At 36.7% G+C, this 22,320-nt stretch overlaps 1 protein-coding gene across 7 annotated transcripts in view; it reads right to left on the bottom strand.

The window, feature by feature from the left end:
• Window positions 1–22,320, bottom strand: part of KDM6A (lysine demethylase 6A) — a 206,981-nt gene that overhangs the window by 80,664 nt on the left and 103,997 nt on the right. For 6 of the 7 annotated variants that reach the window (XM_068534176.1, XM_068534177.1, XM_068534181.1 and 3 more), the window contains exons 5-6: window positions 14,982–15,040; window positions 5,866–5,986 (exon numbers count right to left, since the gene is read on the bottom strand). In XM_068534176.1, the coding sequence (XP_068390277.1) occupies window positions 5,866–5,986; window positions 14,982–15,040 (180 nt within the window). Of the gene's footprint in view, window positions 1–1,462; window positions 1,487–5,865; window positions 5,987–14,981; window positions 15,041–22,320 lie in introns of those variants that run through there. The other variant, XM_068534182.1, reaches the window with a different exon arrangement.

Raw genomic sequence — 22,320 nt, 5'->3', positions numbered from 1 at the left:
TAATGTAACAATTTGCATTGTAAAATGCTACTTTGGAACGTAACCTTTAAAAAAAATGTGACATTGGATACACTGAATGCTTCATAAAGCTGCATCTGAAGATCAAATATTTACAACCACAAATTTAAGTAGTTATCAGTAAACACCAAAAAATGCTTTTTGATTAGAAACAACTTCTTGTAGTTAAAATGTATTTGAGGAGAGAAACCTGACACGAGAAACCTGGACTCATCGCAACCCCTCAGCATCAGAGAGGATGGTTACTGCACATCTATGAGCAGTCATGTCCTTTTCAAACATGTATTTGAGGAACTGAAGTACTTCAGCTATTTACACTACTTCACACTTGAAGGTATGTAATAGAACTCAGGGCAGAAATAAATAACAAATGGAAAAACAAAACTGGGCAGGCAGAGTGAAGTGGAGAAAGCATTATTAAGTGGTTAGATAAACCAATTAGCAGATCACCTCATACCAGATAATATCTAGAAAAGATTAAAAGGTAAAGTATAAGTTGATGAACAGCAGAAAAAGAAAACATCAGGGAAAAGATTTCTGTCCACAAATGAGGAAAAATGGACAGAAGACAAAATAAACAGCAGTGACCATCCTCTGCCAAAAGGAACAGGGGCATTACACTCAGGCGAAACCAAGTTCCACTGCCAAAGCGGCAACTGGGGTGGTGATGTTTTAAGGTACAAACGTGAAAGTAGTAGATAACTAGATCTAATGCACAGCATAGAGATTACAGTCAACAATACTGTACTATAAACTTCAAAGTTGCTAAGAGACAGATCTTAATTGTTCTCACCAAAAAAAAAAAAAAAAAAAAGATAATAATGTGACATGGTAGAGGTGTTAGCTAATGCTATGGTAATGTTCATTTTGCGATATATAAATGTATCAAATCAACACATTATACACATTAAACTTACTCAAAGTTGTATGTCAATTACACCTCAATAAAAAATTTAAAATTTTTAAAAGCCTCGAATTTTCAAAAAGCCAGCTGGCAGAGTTAAGCTATTAAACATCATGAAGGAAACAGCGCAGGAGTGGGTTTGGAGAAATAATAGCAACTTTTATTATCTTTAGACAACTGAACTAATAAAAATATGCTGTTAAAGCTTCAACAACAACAAAAAATATTACAGATCTCTTAGAAACTTAAGGCCTGGTTAAAATTAATTTAATAGCTAGTATTCAAATCCTCAGCAAGTATTTTTATAATACATGGAGTTCATAGTATCTTAATTAAATGAAACAAATGATTTATACATTCCACATTAATGAATAAAATAATAAAAGACGAGGCATTTCACAGATTCTAAAAGTGGTTTCTAAAAGGAAGTACATATCATCATGCCTTTACTTATTCTTTCTGCCTTAATATCTTGGCATAAAAAAATATGACAATAAAATTCCTGAGTCTATATAAAGGATATGAGATTAAATCAGATACCTGGAAATGTAGTTTTCTGGAGAAAAGTGTAAAAAAAAAAAGTGGAAATGCTATTTCACTCAGAAGTTTCATGACAGGTAGCTGAATGAACTGGTGAACAGGGGGCATCTAGAGAAAACTGCACTGTCAGTTTGTGTAGAAAAAAATTCTGTTAAGAGATGACAAATAAAATCAGCCTCTTTTTTTTCTCCCCAACGTTTCCAGCCAATCCTATGAGGCATTTTGTAATTTTATAGCCTCTTCCATTTCATTAATCTATCCATTCAAGAAACACTAAGCACCTGGTAAAATGCCAAGCTAACACACAAGTCTCATTTGAGTTTAACCCATTTCCTTAGAATCATCTCTTGTATTAATAATTCTCATCTTCCTAACCCTTTCATATTAATCCCTTCAATCAGCACTTATCATCTTCAAATATCAAATTATAAGGGGACTTACATTGGTATCCCAGCCAACTATCCACAAGTTCCCATAAAAAGGCCACCCTCTTTACCTTTAAAAATCCAAGAAAGTTCTAATGCTGACATATTTTAGGGAAACTTAAATATGTAAATATTAGGAAGATTTTTTAATAATCTTCATTAAATAGATGCATTGGTATTAACTGAAGATATGGGTGTTATCACATCTTATTTTGCATGTATTAGCTTCATATGAGGGAAATAATTTTAATAGTCTGCCAGGGTGTAAAACTTAGAGGCATTATATAAAACTGCTTGTCAAAACTGGTGTGCTTTTACTGAAGTAATGATAGCATACTGCCTCAAATACATAACAAATGTAAGCAATTATCATTAATATCATTAAAAAGTAATAAAATAAAATTCTGAATTATATGGAGGTAAACAGGCAACCAATCCCACCCGGGGGGATATTATCTGAAGCGGGAAAGAAAAAGAACAAAATATCATGTAGAAATGTCACCCTGAAATGGACTCTGGTTCAGACAGTACTAAACTAGTTAATAAATTAAGAATTGGTACCTCCACCACTCAACTAAACACATGAAATCTTTATTGGCCAATTTAATGGAAAAATAACACCATCTGATTGAAAAGTAAGCTGGGCATTAACTTCACATTTCTGAGGATGGGCAGGGTGACAAAAATACAAGTATTCAATTCTAGGATGGGAAAATGGATTTCACACAAACAATATCTATACTGGCCCCAAATTAGAGGGGTTTTAGATATGGTAGATAAACTGAGAACTAAAAAAGAAGGGCTGAAAAAACTTATTTGTCAGATACTTCGATATATATATTATTTAATCTTTATAACAATCTTGTGGAGTAGGTACAGTTATTCCAGTTCTACAGACACAAAGAGGATCAGAAAAGTCAGGCATCTTGCCCAAAGTCACACAATTAGTTTACTGGCAGGGTCAAATTTTAAAACCCAATTTGCCTGCTCTGAGAGCTGTTTACACAGTACCAAAACAGAATGAATCTGTTTCAGAAATACATTTTGGGAGAAAAGTTATTACCAGAGATAGAAATAAAACAGGAGGCCCTGGAATGCATTTCATGTGTGGGTGAAAAGAAGGAATCTATTATGAAAATAAACTGTATTTTATTTAAATATTTTACCATCTAAAACATACTGTATATGTTGTATCTCTCCATCCCAGAGGGAAAGGAAATGAGGCAGAGAAGACCAGATCTGTAATGGACAGATTCTATACACCACTCCCATACCAAAATAATCTTTTTACCCACCCCTCACTCTCTACTAGACAGGAACAGCATATTTAGGAAATCAAGCTCTGCTCAAAAACTGGACATAACTGGTCTAAGAATAACCACACCTTTGATAAGGAATCACTGAGAATAGCCACGTGGTCTAATTCTGGCCAATGAGATGCAAAGTGAAGTATTCCTGAAAAGATCAACAGGAAGTCAGGATCTTTCTCCTCTATAACATGATAAATCAGGTATTTACTGAGCACTTACTATATGCCAGCACTACACTAAGCACCTATACCACTACTCTACGTTATAGAGTAACTCTATAATGTAGAGTAGTGGTATAGGTGCTTTTCTTTATGAGACATTGAAAAAGAAATCATCTCACTGTGTACCTGGCAACCAGCCTTAAGAATAAGCCAACACAGAACAGAGAAGAAAATGAACCCTTAGTGAAACACTGGATCAGCTGAATCAACCAATCCTGAAGGCTGGACTTTACATTATATGAGCTACTTTTTTTTGTCATTTTAACCAGCTTCAGTTGGAGTTTTCTGAGGTTGCAGCCCAAAGCATCTATACCAACACACTGTGCTAGGAAACAACTTCATGTAGTGGAAAAGTCACCAGAGGCTCCACATCTATCCATAAAGGTAAAGTACTAGCCAGTCAGTCCACTGTAGGAAAACTGAAGGCCACCTAAGGAGAATGGGGCATATCATTCCTTCTGATTCCTACCTTCACGTACACTAAATGCTAAGCACTTAGAGTAATATACTGAAATACCTCCTCTTCAACTACAAATGTTCATGCCTAAAATTCTCCTGAAAACAGACAAGGAATACTGGAGAGAGAAGCCTTAAAAAGCCAATGTCAAGATGAGAGAAAAATCAAATGAAACCTTCTCATTATGGGGAAGAGAAATATCAAGGACTCCTGAAATTCTTTTCTATGTTCATGGAAATGAAACAAACATCAGAATGGTATCAAGTATTTTAAATAAATGGAAGAAAGGCCCAAAACCAGAAGACTGCACTTACTTAAGGCAATCTTGCTAAAATCACTATGACTTGAAAGTCTGTTAGACTTTACGCCTGAACAAATTAAAAGTTGTATACAGGAAGGATTCTGTTGAACAGGAGTAAGCAAGAACACTTTGAATTAGCCATGGAACACTGCCCAACACTGTTTCCCCTGATGAAAGGGGATTTTAAATATTGCCACCTTCATGGAAAGAGTTTTGCATCCATAGAATTGTTTAAGGTACCACTGCACTGATATTCAGATAGCCACATTCCATAATTTGGGACAAATCTCATTACTTTTTTCCACTCAAATGTATTTCCTGAGCAACACTTACACTTCTGCAACACACAATAACCATATTGTGACAGTTCTATAAAAAGCTCAAATAAGCTGACTTTGTATTATAAGCATTTTAAGAGTCTGGTTTGCTAGTATACACTGTGAATGTCCAAGAGGAGGTCAAAATATGCAAGGTGGCATATCTGAACTTATTTTCCATTTCAAGTCCACTCACATGCAAAAGTATAGTTTGAGACATGCTGCTCTAAACTTGAGGGAAATTGATAACTTCTAGGCATCCCTTAGTCTCCACGTTACTTACATTTGCCCTAGGGCCTATTTCTCAAATTGCACTTACCTTTGAGAACTGTGTGATCTGAATACTTTCACAATCTACTTATTTTAGTGTTTTGGACTGTATACCTCTCTCTTTCGTACCATCAGCATTGTTCTTTATAAACTCATGAAAGATAGAAACAGTATTTGCAAAACTGTCTACTTTAAAACTCTAGAACAATTAGGCACTCCTAAATACAGTTTTATTTGGTTGTTTTTTTTTTTTTTTAATTTCAGTAGTTCCTTACTAGTGAATTCAAACTACAACCTATTGTAAAGTCATTCTTTATCTCCCTCCTGACCCTTCAGAATGAAGATAATCTGCAACGGAGATATTTAGAACATGGCAACCATTATAAATAGTCATAAATTCACAAAAATTTAAGCTTTTCCTAGAACTTCTAATCCTTTTAAAAAGCAATACTTTTGTCGAGCAGGGAAGCACTATCTTCATGAAAAGCCCAGTAAGACCTAAAGTGATGGCATAGATAGCACAAGAAACTAAATGAAAAACTTGAGAAATGTTAAATTCTATAGAAAGTAAAATATTTAACCAACAATGTTATTTTGCCCAACAATGTTTATACTCACAAACCAGCAGTTCAAATGACTAGCAAAGAACACATCTTTTTATAATTTAATATATGAGACGTGCTTTGCTAGTAGAGGTGGAGAGATTTCTAGTGAGACCCATACAAGTAAACGGTCAATGATGGGGGTCACAGATACAGAATCATTAAGCAGCTGCTTCTGACCTCTATGGTTGCCAATCACTAATAGCAGAGTGATTCAGATGTCCAAATTGAGACTGAAACCTTCACCCTTTCCTGATAACAGACCACAATTAAAACTCAAGAAAAAAAAAAAAGTTTAATGATATAATTAGAAACCCAAACTTATATATCTTCCAGTTCATAGCTGATAAAGTTCTTTCATCTAAATTTTCAAATTTTCTTTTGAAGTACCATATAAATTCCAACATTTCTCAATGTTCTAATATTTAACAACCCCCCCCCCGCAAAAAGACCCCACAAAAATTAAACATTGTATCTCAGAAAAAAACCCAACAACCTACCTTTAAACTAGACTCATAGTCTGTGTTCACTTTGAACATAAGACCAAGCCGTAAATGAATTTCCTTGGCTCGACAAAAGCTGGGATCAACATAAAGCACCTCCTGAAATGCTTTAATTGCCCTGAAAGAACACAGACATAAGATATCTTTACTTTTTAACACTTACATGAATTTTTGCTTGGTAGAACAGTAAAACTTCTCTTTTATGCAATTGTTTTAAAGGAAATGCCAGTTTTATAAAAAAGATGTGAATGAATAGCTTTAAAAAAAAAAAGACTAGGAAGGGGTGCCTGGGTCTTTTATGTAATTGAATATGTGTAATATAAAAGGAGAAAAGGAAGATCAGTTGAATTTACTCTCAATTATTCAAATTTTTTTTTTTTCTGGTTGCATTGGGTCTTTGTTGCTGCACGCGGGCTTTCTCTAGTTGCAGCGAGCGGGAGCTACTCTTCGTTGCGGTGCGCGGGCTTCTCATTGCAGTGGCTTCTCTTGTTGCTGAGCACGGGCTCTAGGTGCGCGGGCTTCAGTAGTTGTGGCACACGGGCTCAGTAGTTGTGGCTCACGGGCTCTAGAGCACAGGCCCAGTAGTTGTGGCGCATGGGCTTAGTGGCACCACGGCATGTGGGATCTTCCTGGACCAGGGATCGAACCCATGTCCCCTGCATTGGCAGGCGGATTCTTAACCATTGCGCCGCCAGGGAAGTCCCTTCAAATAATATTTTATGGCTTAATAAAATTGTCAGTGTAAATAACTGATTTCACTGTTTCTGGAATTTCCTAGGGGAGAGGGGGTGGGGCAGATAGTTTTGTTTTTAAGGGAGGAGAGATTAATCCTGTCTCTAGTCTACTCCATAAAATGAAGTCTTTTTTTTAAACTTTATATTTCTATCTTTCATATTTAGGTTTACAATCCATCTGCACCTTATTTTTTATATGATGTGAGGTAGGGTTCAGTTGTCATTTTTTTCAATACAGATATTCAGTACCCCCTACATCACCTGTAGAAAAGACCATCCTTACCACAGCTCTACAGTGCCACACTGTCCTAAATCAAATGTCCATATCAAACGTCTTGGTCTATTTCTAGGCTCTCTATTCTACTATATGTCACTTTATGTCTATCAGTCCATCTTTGCCCCAAATTCACATTTTATCTTTCATAAAAAGTCTTAATTACCAGTAGAACATATACAAGGATGAGGAAGGAACACGTTTCAAAAACTGAATACATTTTTATATCACTTAACCTGATCACATGAATGTACTATGTACTCAAAAATGAATTAAAATTATGACAAAGAAAAACATCTACTTTGAATTTTGAAAACTATAGTATCAGATATAACAGTATTTTAGGCATCATTTTAAATCTCTCTACATGATTTAAGGCTTATCCCAAGTACAGCTAATATATTCTTTACAAAGCTTTTTAGCAACTATTCTCTACTTCTATTTAATCTTAAAGGAGGTTACTTAGAATCTTAGACAATTCCAAAACAAAAGTCAATCTTTTTTATAAAAGTTCAAAATATATACCACAAAATAGAGCAAAACAACATGCCCTATGTCTTTAAGTAACTTTATTTTGACTTGTATATTATCTACTTCCCCCCCCAAAAAAACTGTGTGGTTATATATTTATTATAAAATTAAGGGTTCTAAAAGGTAATAATTACTGTGAGGAGCATCAGATACCTTTACATCTGGTTAAATACTTTCTTCCTGAAGAGGAACTCGGCATCTATGTGTTAAGATGGCATTTCAAATGGGTGGGGCTGTGTATGTGTTTTATTATTTAGTGTGTGTATAGACAGCAGAGGGGAGTCAAAGGCCTGATAAGAAAGAATTCGTGTAAATTACCTTTCTCATTCAAAGGTGGCTTCCTATTTCTCTCAATCAGACTTGAAGATACTCATCTGCATACTGCTAAGAAGTTCTCTGTACTTTTCTCAAACCTTTCTAATAAGAGGAGGTGCAGCTTCAGCCTCTATATTCTCTTGGTCATGTCTAGAGTGCCACCTTCTAACAGAACAGATTGTGTGCACAGGTGCGTGTGAATGTGTGTGTGGGGGGAGGGAGTACAACACACACATGTTGGGGGAGGGGCATAAAAAAGGTTAGGAAGAGAACAACTGCAGCAATAAATGATGTCAATTAAAAGATAAGATGTGACTGGGAAACGGTATGCAGGGGCTTTTGGAAGCTTCTGGGATGATAGCAATTTTTTATTTCTCGACCCAAGTGATAGTTATGAATGCTTATTTTATAAATAACATGTAAGGGTGTATACTTATGTTTAATCTTCTTTAAGTATGTTACATTTTATAATAATAAAAATTGAGGATAATGTTTCATAAAGTCCTAATTAGCCTTACCTTACAAAATGGGTCCGAGAACTCCTATGGAATGGGTCAGAACTAAGCAATGTCCACACATGCCAATTAAAAACCCAGGCAAGGAAGAGTGGATATAGGTATATGTATAACTGATTCAGTTTGCTGTATACCTGAAACTAACACAACCTTGTAAATCAACTATACTCCAATAAAAATTTAAAAAAACAAAACAAACAAAACTAACCAAGGTGGGGTGGGGGGGGTGGGGGACAGGCAGGCCTGAGCCAAATACACTAAAGAAAAAGAATGGAAGTGGTGGAAGATAGCAAAGGAAAGATGGAATAAAGGAGAAAAAGAAGATAGGAAGAAAAACAGTCTAAGGAAGGATGTATGCGAAAGGGAAGAAGGAAAACACAGATCATCAATAACAACCCCACAGGAGAAATATTTCCTACTCTGTCTCAGTTTCTATTTCCAGTCTTTTCACAACCTACTGTTCATAGATGTGTTTTACTCCATAGGTGCCTTTAGTTCTTATCCACTTAGTTCACAATGTCACATAAGTACAAGAAACACAGGTTATTTTACAAAGCTCTCTACACATGTTAACACACTGGAAATTTCTTTTACAAAATTATTAACTTACCAGCAAAAACACATACTACAATACACTAGTCTGGGCTACACTGTGCCTGCTCTTTAAGGACTACTAAAAGTGCCCATGACAAGGGAGGACAATATATATCTATTCATCAAGTTCTCCAGGTTGTTTCAAAGTTTCCCTCAAATTCAATACTTGCAGACTCAATCTTCAATATCTCATTATCAGATAACTGAAACAGACTCCTTAAAGACTTCCCTTGCTCTCCTCTGGCTTGCCTATGCTTCCTAAAATATGTGGCTCCTGTGATTGCCTACTAACCATGATACTCTAACCATGATACTCTTTTAAGTCAAATCTCCATGTAGCATTTAAGGTTTATGAGCAGTTATACCCATTGCCAGCCATGCCCTAACATTGTTCCTCCTCAGCTGTGAGCTGGCATATCTTAGGAATTCCTTCATGCAAATACTGGTCCTCTTGGCTTCACGGCTTCTCCTCAGGATAGTCTCCTGACCTGGAATATTTTCATTCTTCTGCTTCACTCTAAATCCACTATTACCTTTAAGACTCACCACCCAAACTCAACATCAATTATTTTTTGCTTAATGTTAACCAGCAGTTAGGTCCACTCTATAATCAAATCATTTTACTCTTTACCTGTCAGTGTGCTGTCTCCAGTTTTTCCAAGTAGTCTATTCCTTGAGGTCTACATTCCTCTTTTATTTTTAAATACTCTAGACATTATAGGAAAATGTTTAATATCTGTTTACTGATGTCATCACTCTTTATAATTAACTGACTGGACTTCTTGTTGAGGGGGTGGGAAGGGATGCTCCAGAGTCTCTTTACTGATCAGTTCTCCTCAGCTAACAAAATAGATGCAAGTTCATTTTCACTTGCTTTTCTAAACTCTTACCATCTTTTTCTCCTATGTGTTGCATCCACCCCTTGGGGTGGGAAAAGAAAAGGAAAAAAGAACGTGTTTATGTGTTAGGAGGGGGATAGTGTGTGGAGAAGACAGGTACCATTCAGACAACATTCTAATTTTGGTCATCATTTTAATGCATTCGTATCTCACCAAACCACATGTAGCCAGAACATGATCTGTGTAGCAGAAGTTAGACTAAACCACCAACACATACAAATTCTGCTGACGTCAGTATTCTGACAGACAATTTTAGAACATGAAAAATGGCTACCTAAAACGATAAAATACTTTTAATGATACAATGCTTGGAAAGGTTTATAGTTTTCAAATATTAAAGCACAGTCTCTACTGAAATTTTAAACAAGTGCATATTGCTATGCTTGAGTGTCCATGCATTTTCTTAAAATCTAAAGAATGTTTTGATATAAAAACCAAAATTATTTCTATAGATTTTCAGTTTAAATTTTTTTGCAATTAATGTTTTCCATTGTTAACAATTTTTAAAAGGAAATGATAACTTCAATAGCACTCCCTGCAAAAAACACACACATACTGAATATATTTTAAAACAATGGTCATTTTAAATAAGATTTCTAGAGCCATTTTTTAAAAAGCCTCCTTTAGAACCTTACCACCTTACCAAACTATAGAAAAATAATGATATTAACGAAACATCCCAGCACAGTTTTAGTACATTTGAAAAGAGACATAATAAAACTTTAAGTTCTCTGAAGCTAATAAAGCCGAGTCCAGAGATTTCCCTCAGGGATATCTGAAGGGATAAAGGAACTAATTCCACAAATTTTCATACTAATAAAAGGGAGCATATTCTAGCTCTAAATCAGTAATAACATATATACACAACAGATATACACACTTCTATACACACACATATATATATATATATTTGGAAATTTAGAGGTTCCTTCTAAATGAGACAAAAAGATTTGATTAAGAACTCAAAGAGACAGGTAAGGTAAGAGTTTTAAAGTGGAGATGGAAGGAGAAGGCAGACCAAAGAGAGTAAATGGCACAAACCAACTTGCATAGGTAAAAAAATGCTCAAGACATTTTCAGGGAAATGTTAATACAGTAGTGACTGACACAAAGAATATATCTAGGGGAACAATAAGTCTAGAAAGATCATCTGAGGTTGAAACAGAGAGGACCTTAAATGTGAGGCTAAGTTAGAAGTATCATACGCTAGGCTATTCACATTGACGTTTGCTAATATATTACCTCCTGGTTCTTTTGCCCTCTCCAGCCATCTTCATTTCATCACTGCAGACAGTGGGATGTTTTCTTCCCTCCCCTATTGTAAAATTTATGTTTTTATTCATAATTTCCCTGAAGCTTAATCAATCCAAACCCTTCCAAATTCTCTCTGGCAATCTTTGTGTCACTGGTAAGCATAACTTTACCAAAACCGCCTTAGTTATCTGCTATTTTCTTCAAAACAGCAGCGAACAGAATAAACTCAACATATGTTAACATGAACTGTTTTATTTTAATAGAAATAAACTTTTGATCTAAGAGCATTAGTTTGCAAAATGATAGCTCAAAAACATATATTAAATATTAAGTTTTTGCGAGACTCCATGCTAAACAAGGCTCAGGATCAATGGCGGTTATCTCAAACTACATTAAGTTTATGTTTACACCCAAAGCAGTGACTTTAACAAGGAGAGCAGAGATTCCTACACCCTTAAGAACACTTGTAATTGGTACACGCTAGGGAAATGAGTCCTGGAGAAAGTTCACTTGTAATGTGTTAACATTTCTGTCTTTTTAAACTCACCTCCATCTCATTACCCTACTCCTTGCTGATGTCAACATAATAATAATCACTACATTTCCTTACCAGGGCTTATCAATTAGATTTGGGAAGCTAATTTCCAAAATCCTATGCCTCTGGCACAGAATTATGTAGCTCTTAGGTTTGCCACTATAAGACCATTCTGATACTGATCAATGGGAATACAAAAGGTTACAGGCTAGAGAGAGAGGAATGATAAGGATTTTTAGGGAGGTATATTTAGAAATATGGCTACAAGTTATAATACTTTATTACTGTATATATTTCAATTCCTTTCACCCAAGGATATAGGTTTCTTACTACAAAGGCAAGGAAAAGCTCAGTTCAAGGTACCCTTAGCAATATGCCACCCTCATGAAGAAGAACAAGTGAAGGCATGGGCATGCACTCATGCACATGGAAAGGAACAGCTTTATAGATACTGGTTCTAGCTCTCTGCTGCATGCATTTTACTATGTGCTTCTATGTCTTCCTTTCTCCTTATATTTATTTTAAGCTTGGTCACAGATTACTGTGTAGGATAATAGTAAAATTAAATAATTATGATAAATCCAGTGAGGATGTAACAGTTGCTCTACTACTTTCTGACATGGGCTCCTCCAAGAGGCTGAAATTGAAACTGGAAAAACTGACCAAATAACTGAACTCATCCAGAGGCTAACAATAAAATCAACTCACCCCCCCCCAAAAAGTTGGGGGGGGGGGGGAGCATAATATGGCAAGAAACAAGACAAACAGGTTAACAGATAAAACCACAGTTAATAAAATTGCTCTTAATAATTTATTAAGTCGCCATCACCAACCCCAACACACATGGTGGTTGCACACATTATTCTCAAATACTTAATCTAATTAAATAACAACAGACACCACTTACAAATATTAAATTCTACTAAAATTATAAATGTACAAGAGATAGAACATTCTGAGCTAACAATACAAAAAAGGCATACCACACTCTTCTCTGGAAATATTTTTTCAACAAATCCCAAAGAACTTAGTGTGTGTTGGGGGTGGAGGTGGGTCTGTTCCCAGAAATTAATAGCCACCTATAAATAAAACCAAATAAAACACAAGTATAGTTTTAACCTAAGGAAGTTCCTATCCGTTAAGGCTATACTCTAAAACTCTCACCAAGCACCTACTCCATGCTTTCTAATTTTGTGGCTGTTCAAGAAATAGCAAGATAAGTGAAAGCAAAAATTGGGGCACAGAGTTTGTGAAAGAACATTTGACCACCAAGACGGGAAACACACATCCATGATGGATTAAGAGAGGGTGTGAGATATGTCACTTTAGGGAGCAGCTAGGGCTGAAACTCAAGACATGAGAAAATGGTGGTAACCAGGACAGGATCAACAGAACAGAAGGCACTTACTAATTCAGACATTGCATCATTCTTATATCATTTCAGTTTCATTTCTTAAGTCAACTGAAGGACACAGAAATCATATGTCGATAAGGAATCAAAAGATATAATTTTCCACACTACAAGCCCCCTAACTTGACATGGTCACATACTTTTTAATGCAATCCAATTTTCAACTGATGCTGGCTTCACCTCACTACTGATTTTATGCTTATATCTTCAATCTACAGGGAGTTCACAAGTTATCACAGATAGGTGAAAATTAACTGGTGTGAGGTATACATGTTCATTTCTAAACTGCAGAGTTCCTCGCCTTGAGTTTCATCTAAATTATTTCTGGCTGGCCATAAAGATTTTACCAATGTGCCCAGGAGAACAATTACAAATACTGATTAAAAAATAACCACCAATCAATCTTCAAACTTGGGGACAGACTACAACAGACAAAATAATTAGACTGGGAAACCTGAGCATAAGTTTGCTTCTGCCACCAATTAAACAGTTATATAATACTGAGTTACACACGCATACACATCCCTTGTTTTCTTCGTCTATAAAATTAAGGAGAAAAAACTAAGTTATCTCTTAAGACCATTCTGGTTCTAAAAGTTTAGAATTGTGAATTCTATGAATAGCATCTTCAAGAAAGTAAAGAGATTTTAAAACAGTCCTAATCTACTCTTGATTTTACATATGATACACTGGATATAAAGTTAGGAGGCTTAAATTTAGGCTTGCTCTACAACAATGGATAATTTAAAAGAAAAATATTACAAAGCTTCTTTATAAAGATCAATTATAGCTTTACAAAGAAAATGAGTGATTTGAATGATTATAATACTCTATCCACACAGGTGTTCTCTAACAATGCAGTGCTTCCATAGATGATCAAAACCCAACAGGACCAAAAGCAAACAGGAAAGAAAAGGCATCTGGGAAAAGTCATTCATGTCTTAAGTTTCATCTTTAGAGAAACCAAATCAAATCATTGCCAATGCATATTTAAAAGCTCTGTAATAAATATCCAGGATGCCCAACAGGTATATGACAGGGTTATAACCTTTGGTCAAAATGTTCCTTTGGACTTTCTCAGCACTCACTCAGCTTAAAATTATGAAGAACAGAAGGCACTCTGACAAAGTCGAATATATTTCAAAAAAAATGTCTACATAGGGCTTTACAGTTTGCAAAATGTACATTATCTCATTTGATCATCAAAACTCTGTAGAGTAGAAAAGGCAAGTAACTGTAATGTACCTAAAACAAACACACACATACACACACACACACACACACACACAACACACACACACACGAGGAAACACATCAAACTAAGTGGCAGTGCTGAGACCAGAATACCAATCTTTCAACTACGTTCTTTCCACTAGAGAATGTTACTGTCTTGTCTGGTAAACAGAAAGACAACAAGGGGGCAAAGGCCACAGTAACAGGGACCTATACTTTACCGTTTATAAAATCTTATATATATTTCTATCATATTTAATGTCTGACTCTGAAGGTGGTACCATTACTCCTATTTTATAGAAGAGAGAATTGAGAGTTTATAATCTAGTGCCTGGTTACTAGAAATTGGAAAAGAACTAACACACTCGTGTGTGTGTGTGTGTGTGTGTGTGTGTCTTTTGGTGAAGGAGGAAGGGAAGGAGCAGTCAATATGTCTAAAAGTCTGAAAAGGAAATACTGCTCATCACAGACCATTTACCAACTTGAGAATATAGAGTCATTCCCCAGTTCAAATAACCTGGGGACCACCAGTCCATAATAAGTGACTGAGAAATTCCAAAAGCTTTCTAATCTAAGTCTTCTTTAATCAGAATCTTATACCAGATTCTTTTAGGAACACATATATTTCTAATAATCTAAGGTGGGTCAATATCCCTGAAGGAACAAACTAATAATTTCAGGAGATTATTGGAAAATGTAGGCTTAGTGATATTAAAATATTTTGTATTTATTACACACACACACACACACAGAAAAATACAAACAAAATAAGCCATTTACTGGAAACAACTGGAGTTATTAGTTTTATGTCAACTTACCACTGAAATGCATTGTAATGGAAGTAGACCAAACCAAGACCATATAAAAAGGCAGCATTCTGGAAAGAAAGGGAAAAAGAGACTTTTAGGAAAAGCATTTATGTCTAATACATATGTTACTAATACTATAAAATATGGTATCCAGGATGTTTTATGTTATTAAAAATCTATCCTGTATTACAATATAGTTACAATGTATTTTTAAAACACCAAAATAACTGATGAGTCAACAGATGGCACAGAATCCAATCAACTTGGACAGATTCTGTGGTTTCTTTTTAATCAAACCTGCCCTGAAATAAAAAATCTGTCAGCACATACAGATGGCCAATAGGCATATGAAAAGATGCTCAACACTGCTAATTATTAGAGAAATGCAAATCAAAACTACAATTAGGTATCACCTCACGCCAGTCAGAATGGCCATCATTAAAAAGTCTACAAATAACACATGCTGGAGAGGGTGTGGAGAGAAGGGAACCCTCCCCTACACTGTTGGTGGGAATGTTAACTTGGTGCAGCCACTATGAAAAACAGTATGGAGGCTCCTCAGAAAACTAAAAATAGAATTACAATATGATCCAGCAATGCCACTCCTGGGCATTTACCCAGACAAAACTATAATTCAAAAAAATACAGGCACCCCTATGTTCATAGCACCACTATTCACAATAGTCAAGACATGGAAACAACCTAAATGTCCATCGACAGATGAATGGATAAAGAAGATGTGGTACATATATACAATGGAATACTACTCAGCCATAAAAATAATGTCATTTGCAGCAACATGGATGCAACTAGAGATCATCAAACTAAGTGAAGTCAGTCAGAAAGAGAAAGACAAATACCATATAACATCACTTATATGTGGAATCTAAAATATGACACAGGGCTTCCCTGGTGGTGCAGTGGTTGAGAATCTGCCTGCCAATGCAGGGGACATGGATTCAAGCCCTGGTCTGGGAAGATCCCACATGCCGTGGAGCAACTAAGCCCGTGCACCACAATTACTCAGCCTGCGCTCTAGAGCCCACGAGCCACAACTACTGAAGCCCATGTGCCTAGAGCCCGTGCTCCGCAACAAGAGAAGCCACCGCAATGAGAAGCTCGCACACTGCAACGAAGAGTAGCCCCGGCTCGCTGCAACTATAGGAAGCCCACACACAGCAACAAACACCCAACTCAGCCATGAATGAATGAATGAATGAATAAACTATACTTCAATTTAAAAAAATCTGTCAGCAGAATTCTATGGGTAATCTAAGAGAAAAACCTATTTTTCAGGAATAAGAAAATGCCTAGACTATGCTATCCTATTCTCTCTTGCTTTTATCTCTGTATTCTTCCTCTAGTTCTTTCTGTTTCTTGAACTGGATTTAATTTTATGTTCAGTGTTGCCAGGAAGGTAGTTAGAATTCAAAGTAAATGCACAATATAAACGTAGAACAAATTTTAGTATTAAAAAAAAACCCCACATGCTAAAATGACACCTAGCCATTTACATTTTGGGCTATAAACATCAGTGATTCCTTTTGCAGTACAAAACAGAGATGCCTATCCAGACTCAATCTGACCTCCAGCCCCCATATGGGAAACTAGCTAGCTACTACTCCCTTTTTTCAAAAAGGGCAAACAGTTGAGTACCTACTATGTGTTCTCCAAACTTATGTTCTAAAACTTAAAAAATTTCAAACTCTTACTAAAATGTTTCTTACTGTATTACTTTAGGTTGTATTTCCCCAGAAGTACACCCTGAGACAAAAGGTTTTAGTATACGTGGTTTATTTGGGAAGTTACCCTAGGAAACACCAGTAAGGGAGTAGAGAAGTGAGGCAGGGAAGGGAAGGAAGCGAATAAAGGGTGCAGCATGGCTGACTATGCAGCTGTGGGCAACTGGGACTTAATACTGCTGGGGATTTCTAGGAGACAGTGAAGAACATTCCTCAGAGTCATTTTGCGCTACGTGTGAGGGAACTACAGTACTTATCCCACAACTGCTATCATTCAATGATTGGAGAAAAAGAATCAGTGATGTTTAAAGACCAAAGTGTAATAAATAGCTGGGTGACTTTTTGGTATGCAATTATTATTTTTAATACTAAAACTTGTTTTAGGGTTATATTGTGCATTTCCTTTGAATTCTAACCACACTTCTGGAAACACTGAAAAAGGTTTCTTAAGTAGATCTTAAAATGTAATAAATATGGAAATTTAATTTCATTAAATCCTCAATACCCTCAATTTTCTGAATGAGAAAATTACATGCTACAAGGGTATTCACAAATACGGGGATTCACAAAGATCTCAGACAACATCCATTTCAAATGTTCATATTCAAATTTTTAAAATTTAGTTGAAACTGGCTTCAATTAGGATCATTCATTTACCACCCCACCCTATCCCTGAAATAAACTGAACTTTTACTAGGTATTGAGGACAATACTCAAGGGTTGAACAAGCCAAACTGATTAAAATGTACTTCCCCGCACTCTACTGTGTGTGTGTGTGTGTGTGTGTGTGTGTGTGTGTGTGTGTGTGTTGGGGGGAGGGGGAGGATGGATGATGTTCAGAACACAAGAGTAGTTAAATTCAGAGTTATGAAATGTTCTACCCAAGAAAGTTTAGGTTTGAAACACAACTGTCTCCCTAGGTGGGGGAGATGGAGGGGAAGAGAGCATGGTTGAATAACAACAGACAGCATCTTTCACCAAATTAGGTAATTGCCCAGAGAAGGCGGTGTAAGGTGTGGTGGAAATATGAGTTTACCGAGGGACATTTCTGCTTTTCAGTACACATCCTGCATTCTCTCAACTTCCTTTGTTCATAGCTCATCCTTCCCCCTCTAGGAAATCTTACCCCCATCCCTGCCACTGTATAAATTTTATCAATCCATCTAGATCCATTTAAATGCCATCTTCCCTATGAAGCTTTGCCACTTCTCCCACCTCAAACCAGAGGTAATCTTTCCAACCTCTAAATCTGGCCTTAGCATAATGTCTCTAGCATGTGACATTATGGTATAATAGTAAGAACTTAATTTTATGCAAAAAGCTAACATTTCTTTTAAAAGGTACTAACAACCCTTTGAGGTGGCAGAAATTTAAAGAATGAAGAGATATTAAGCAACTTGCTCAAAGAGACAGTTGCAGACATAGGAACTGAATCTAGGTCTGCCTCCAGAGCTCACTCTTAACTATTGATAATATATTTTTGCTATTTGTGTATTGACTAAATTCCATCCCATCAGACAAAAATGCAACGAAAGCAGGAGTGCTAATCATCTGTGTATATTACCTAGCATACACAGTGCCTTCCACATAGCAGATGCCCACAGGTTTAGTAAATTGAACCACCCAGTATTTAAGCTCAGTATTAAGTTCAGTTTCCTGGGTGACACAGAATTAGTATGAGAGATGGTCCCTATTAATCAGGAGCTTATAAATCTCACCAAGGAGGTAAGTCTCATTTTTCCATAACAGTAAACAATGTAATTTAAACATTTATTGAGCACCTACTATGAGTCATAACAGAGTTATCAGCACTGGGAAGAAAGTAGTAAGCAAAAAAGACAAAAATTCCTATCCTCAATGAATTTACAATCTAAGGACAAATGATTATGAAATTAAGTGCATAATAATATATTCCTAGCTGCAACCATTTAAGAGTTAATGAAGTATAATAAGGACTAGGAAAAGAGGTGGAACTTGGGTATTGCTGGGAAAGGAGAAGGAAAAATAAGCCATCTCAGCCAGGGGTTCTAATCCACACATTTTTGGAAATAATGACCTGGGGGTGTGAACGGCTATGTGCCCTGATAAAGATGTGTTCCCTCCCAATGTACAATCTCACCAAAAATGCCAACAGCATCCCCATTGACAAACACGCGTTTATGCAGAAGGATGACCCAAGCAAAGGCACTGATATGGAAATGAGTTTAAATGTGATGTAGTCATTCTTCAATCCACTGTGAGAAGTTAGGGGAGTAACTTTCTGGGAAATGTATTATTTATAAAACATACTCCTGCTTCAGTCCAAATCCTCAGAGGTTAGAGTATCTATATTAGGTGTCAGCAAACTACGGCACATGGGCCAAATCCAGCCAGCCACCTGTTTTTATAAAGTTGTACTGAAACATAGCTACCCCCACTCATTTACTTATTGTCTATATAGCTGCTTCCAGTTCCAACAGAAGAGCTGAACGGTTGCAACACAGAGATTATCCAGCTTACAAAATCTAAAACAGTTACTATGTGGCCCTTTACAAAAGAAATTTGCCAACCTCTGACCTAGACGGTATCACAGTACCCATCATAATCCCAAATTAAGAAATTATAACTTAATAAGATTACAATCAATTTATATTGAAGGCAGGGTGTGGTTCATTAAGTTAGCAGTTCACTAATGCCAGAGAGTCCCATGAAGGTGCTTTCACTGATCCCCAACATAGTTCTTAAGAAACTCCTGGATGCCCTACGTTCTATAATCAGAGCTCCAGGCTGTACAACCCCAGATGTGAGAGGGGAGCACTGTACAGTCCTCTGGAGGACACTATAAACTTTGTTCTTTCCAGCTGTTCCTGGTTTCTCAGACTATTTCCAAATTGAAGGAAAGGGCACTGAGGGTTCTGCTTCTATTTTCATGAACATATCTATGTAAAAGTGGACTGGAAAACAAGAATGATAAATTAAATTATACAAAAACAGCGTGAGCCTTAGAACAACACAGATGAAATAAAAGGTTGGCAACCTCATATTAGACCCTCTTACTGCCAAATTTTCTTAAATCTGTCTATGAAATCCCATAGAAGGCACTGTTATCAACCCCCCTTTTTCCCAGCTACTTCTAGTGAGAAAACGCTGGTGACGTAACAGTTCTAGCCAGTGAGATTTCTACCATGGGGTTTCTGGGAAAGCTTTTGCTTTCTTTGCATAAAGGTTTCCTTTTTTCTTCTTCCACTTCCTGTTAGTATGTCATGGTCACCAGAGTGATGAAGGTATTAATAGCCAACCAAAATGGTATGAAAATTACTTTAAACTGAAAACATCTGAACAATCAGAAGCCACAGAAACAATCATTATCTAAACTTAGGCAGAGCACCCTGAAAATACAGCTGCCAATGACCCCCTCCCCCACCACCCCCCTTCCAAGGGAGTTTACTAACTGGGAAAATACTGACCCTTAGCATTGAGAAGTGTGAATTCAGCTGCCCATCAGCATCAAAAACTCCAATAGAACCTTCCCGACTTTCTCAGTGAAGCCCAAAACCCTGAGACTGTTTTGTTAGGTTTATATATAAACCTTTATCTCTGGCTATTGAGGGACTTACTCATTACAGGGCAACTCCAGTATGCATGTGTAAACAAACTTTGACTTTTCTCCTGTTAATCTGTCTATTGTCAGTTAATTTGCAGGCTCCCAACCACTGCACCCAAACTACAAGAGGAAAAAGCATTTCCTCCCAACAGTGACAAGCAACAACCCTGTATGAAAATCAGACTTGGCAGGGACTACAATGGCCATCATGGACATATCATGATTTTGAAAGAAAACAAGCTTTAAAGACAGCAGTAGAGTGCCAGTAAGTTTAAGATCAGAAAACTGCCCCGCCCCGCCCCGCCCCACCCCACCCCCCTGAGGACACGGCAATTTCCTATCTAGCATGGTTTGGGTTTTTAAAGGAAAGTTTAGACCCAGTATCCTACAAGCATGCAGCAGTAAGAGGGTAGCTGTTTCCCAAAGAAAGGGTCAGCTTTAACAAAAGAGAATATCAGTAAAATATTCAAGCTTTTAAAAAAATTTTATTAGACAAAATTGACTAAATGATGAGATTATCAAGATATTGTTATGCTATTGCCAATACTTGGGTAGAACAGCAACCTGATTGTAGCACCTCCAAACATCCCATACTCCAGTAATCACCTTTGAAGACAATTTTTTATGCAGAGGTATCATTAAGAAATAAAATCAAGCCAGACTATTAGAAAAATATAATAGTATGAAGGCATTCCAGAACTCCAGGAATGAATTTCCAAATGCCTTCTGGGTACTCTCCACCTGTTGAATATACTACAAATACCTGAAATCCCATGTATCTTACACTGCAGAGAAGAGTCTGATGCTCTAATGGTACTGAAGATTTTAGATAGTGGTAGCAATCTCACCAGTTGACCAATCCAAAAAGTAATCCTACTTTTCTTGTCTCAACTCTTCCCCACCAATAAGCCAAATTCATTCTATTCACAAAGCTCATTTTACAATCAAAAAGACTTTGAATCTATCCCCTTCTCCATTCCTACTGCCTTTCTCTAGGTAATTTAGGACCTTGCCTTTGTCTACCTGGCCTGTTTCAATAGCTTCCTAACTCAGCTCCCAAACCTTCGCCTCCCCTTCCATGTCCCCTCTGTCAATATATACCTTCCACACCATTGCCAGTGAACTTGTGAAAAACTCAACCATGACACTTTCTCTATTTTAAACTCCTCTGAAGATTACCTACGACCTAGCCTGACTATAAGGGTCTTGGTTATATGACTCTTGCTCAACTTTCCCAATCTCACAGCCACCACTCCAGTCAGGACAAATGACATGCAGGCCTATGAATAAAATATGCTCTTACACATTTCCGTGATTTTAAACATGTTTGCTTCCTCTGCTGAAAAAGCCAATGCCATCTTTCCTTCAACTCATTTCTCAATCTAGCAAATCCCTATCCATCCTTGGGACTTCCCTTGTGGTGCAGTGGTTAAGACTCCGTGCTCCCAATGCAGAGGGCCCAGGTTCGATCCCTGGTCAGGGAACTAGATCCTACATGCAAGCCGCAACTGAGGAACCCACCTGCCGCAACTAAGACCCGGCGCAACCAACCAACCAAATAAATAAATAAATAAAATTCCTATCTATCCTTTAACACATCACTCATCTCTTCTTTCCACAAGTATTACCTGACACATTCCTAAGTGCAGAGTTAGGTTTTTCTGAAGCAAGTTTCCAAATGAATATTCATGTCTATTACAGATATGCCCTTCATCTCCTCTACTAGAATACGAGCTTGTAAAAAGGTAGAGATAGAGCTCAAGTCATCTTTTGATCCCTATGGCAAAGTAACTAGCATATATAAGTTATTGAGGAAAGGTTTACTGCTAATAAATCAATCTCTTACAGCCTTAAATGACCTATTACACATTTTTATCGAAGAATTTAACACTGTGCTGATTCAATTTATACAGAACCACTCCCTTAATACAATCCAAACTACCTTTTGGACACTTATAAGAGTTTCTCCTAGTTACAATAATATAGCAAAAGAGGTTGCCAAAGCTCATGACATCGATCAGAT

Source organism: Eschrichtius robustus, chromosome X, assembly GCF_028021215.1.
Source record: "Eschrichtius robustus isolate mEscRob2 chromosome X, mEscRob2.pri, whole genome shotgun sequence".
In the NCBI taxonomy this organism is placed as follows: Eukaryota; Metazoa; Chordata; class Mammalia; order Artiodactyla; family Eschrichtiidae; genus Eschrichtius; species Eschrichtius robustus.
Note: the sequence above shows the minus strand (reverse complement) of the source record. Positions and strands in the feature narration are given on the sequence as shown.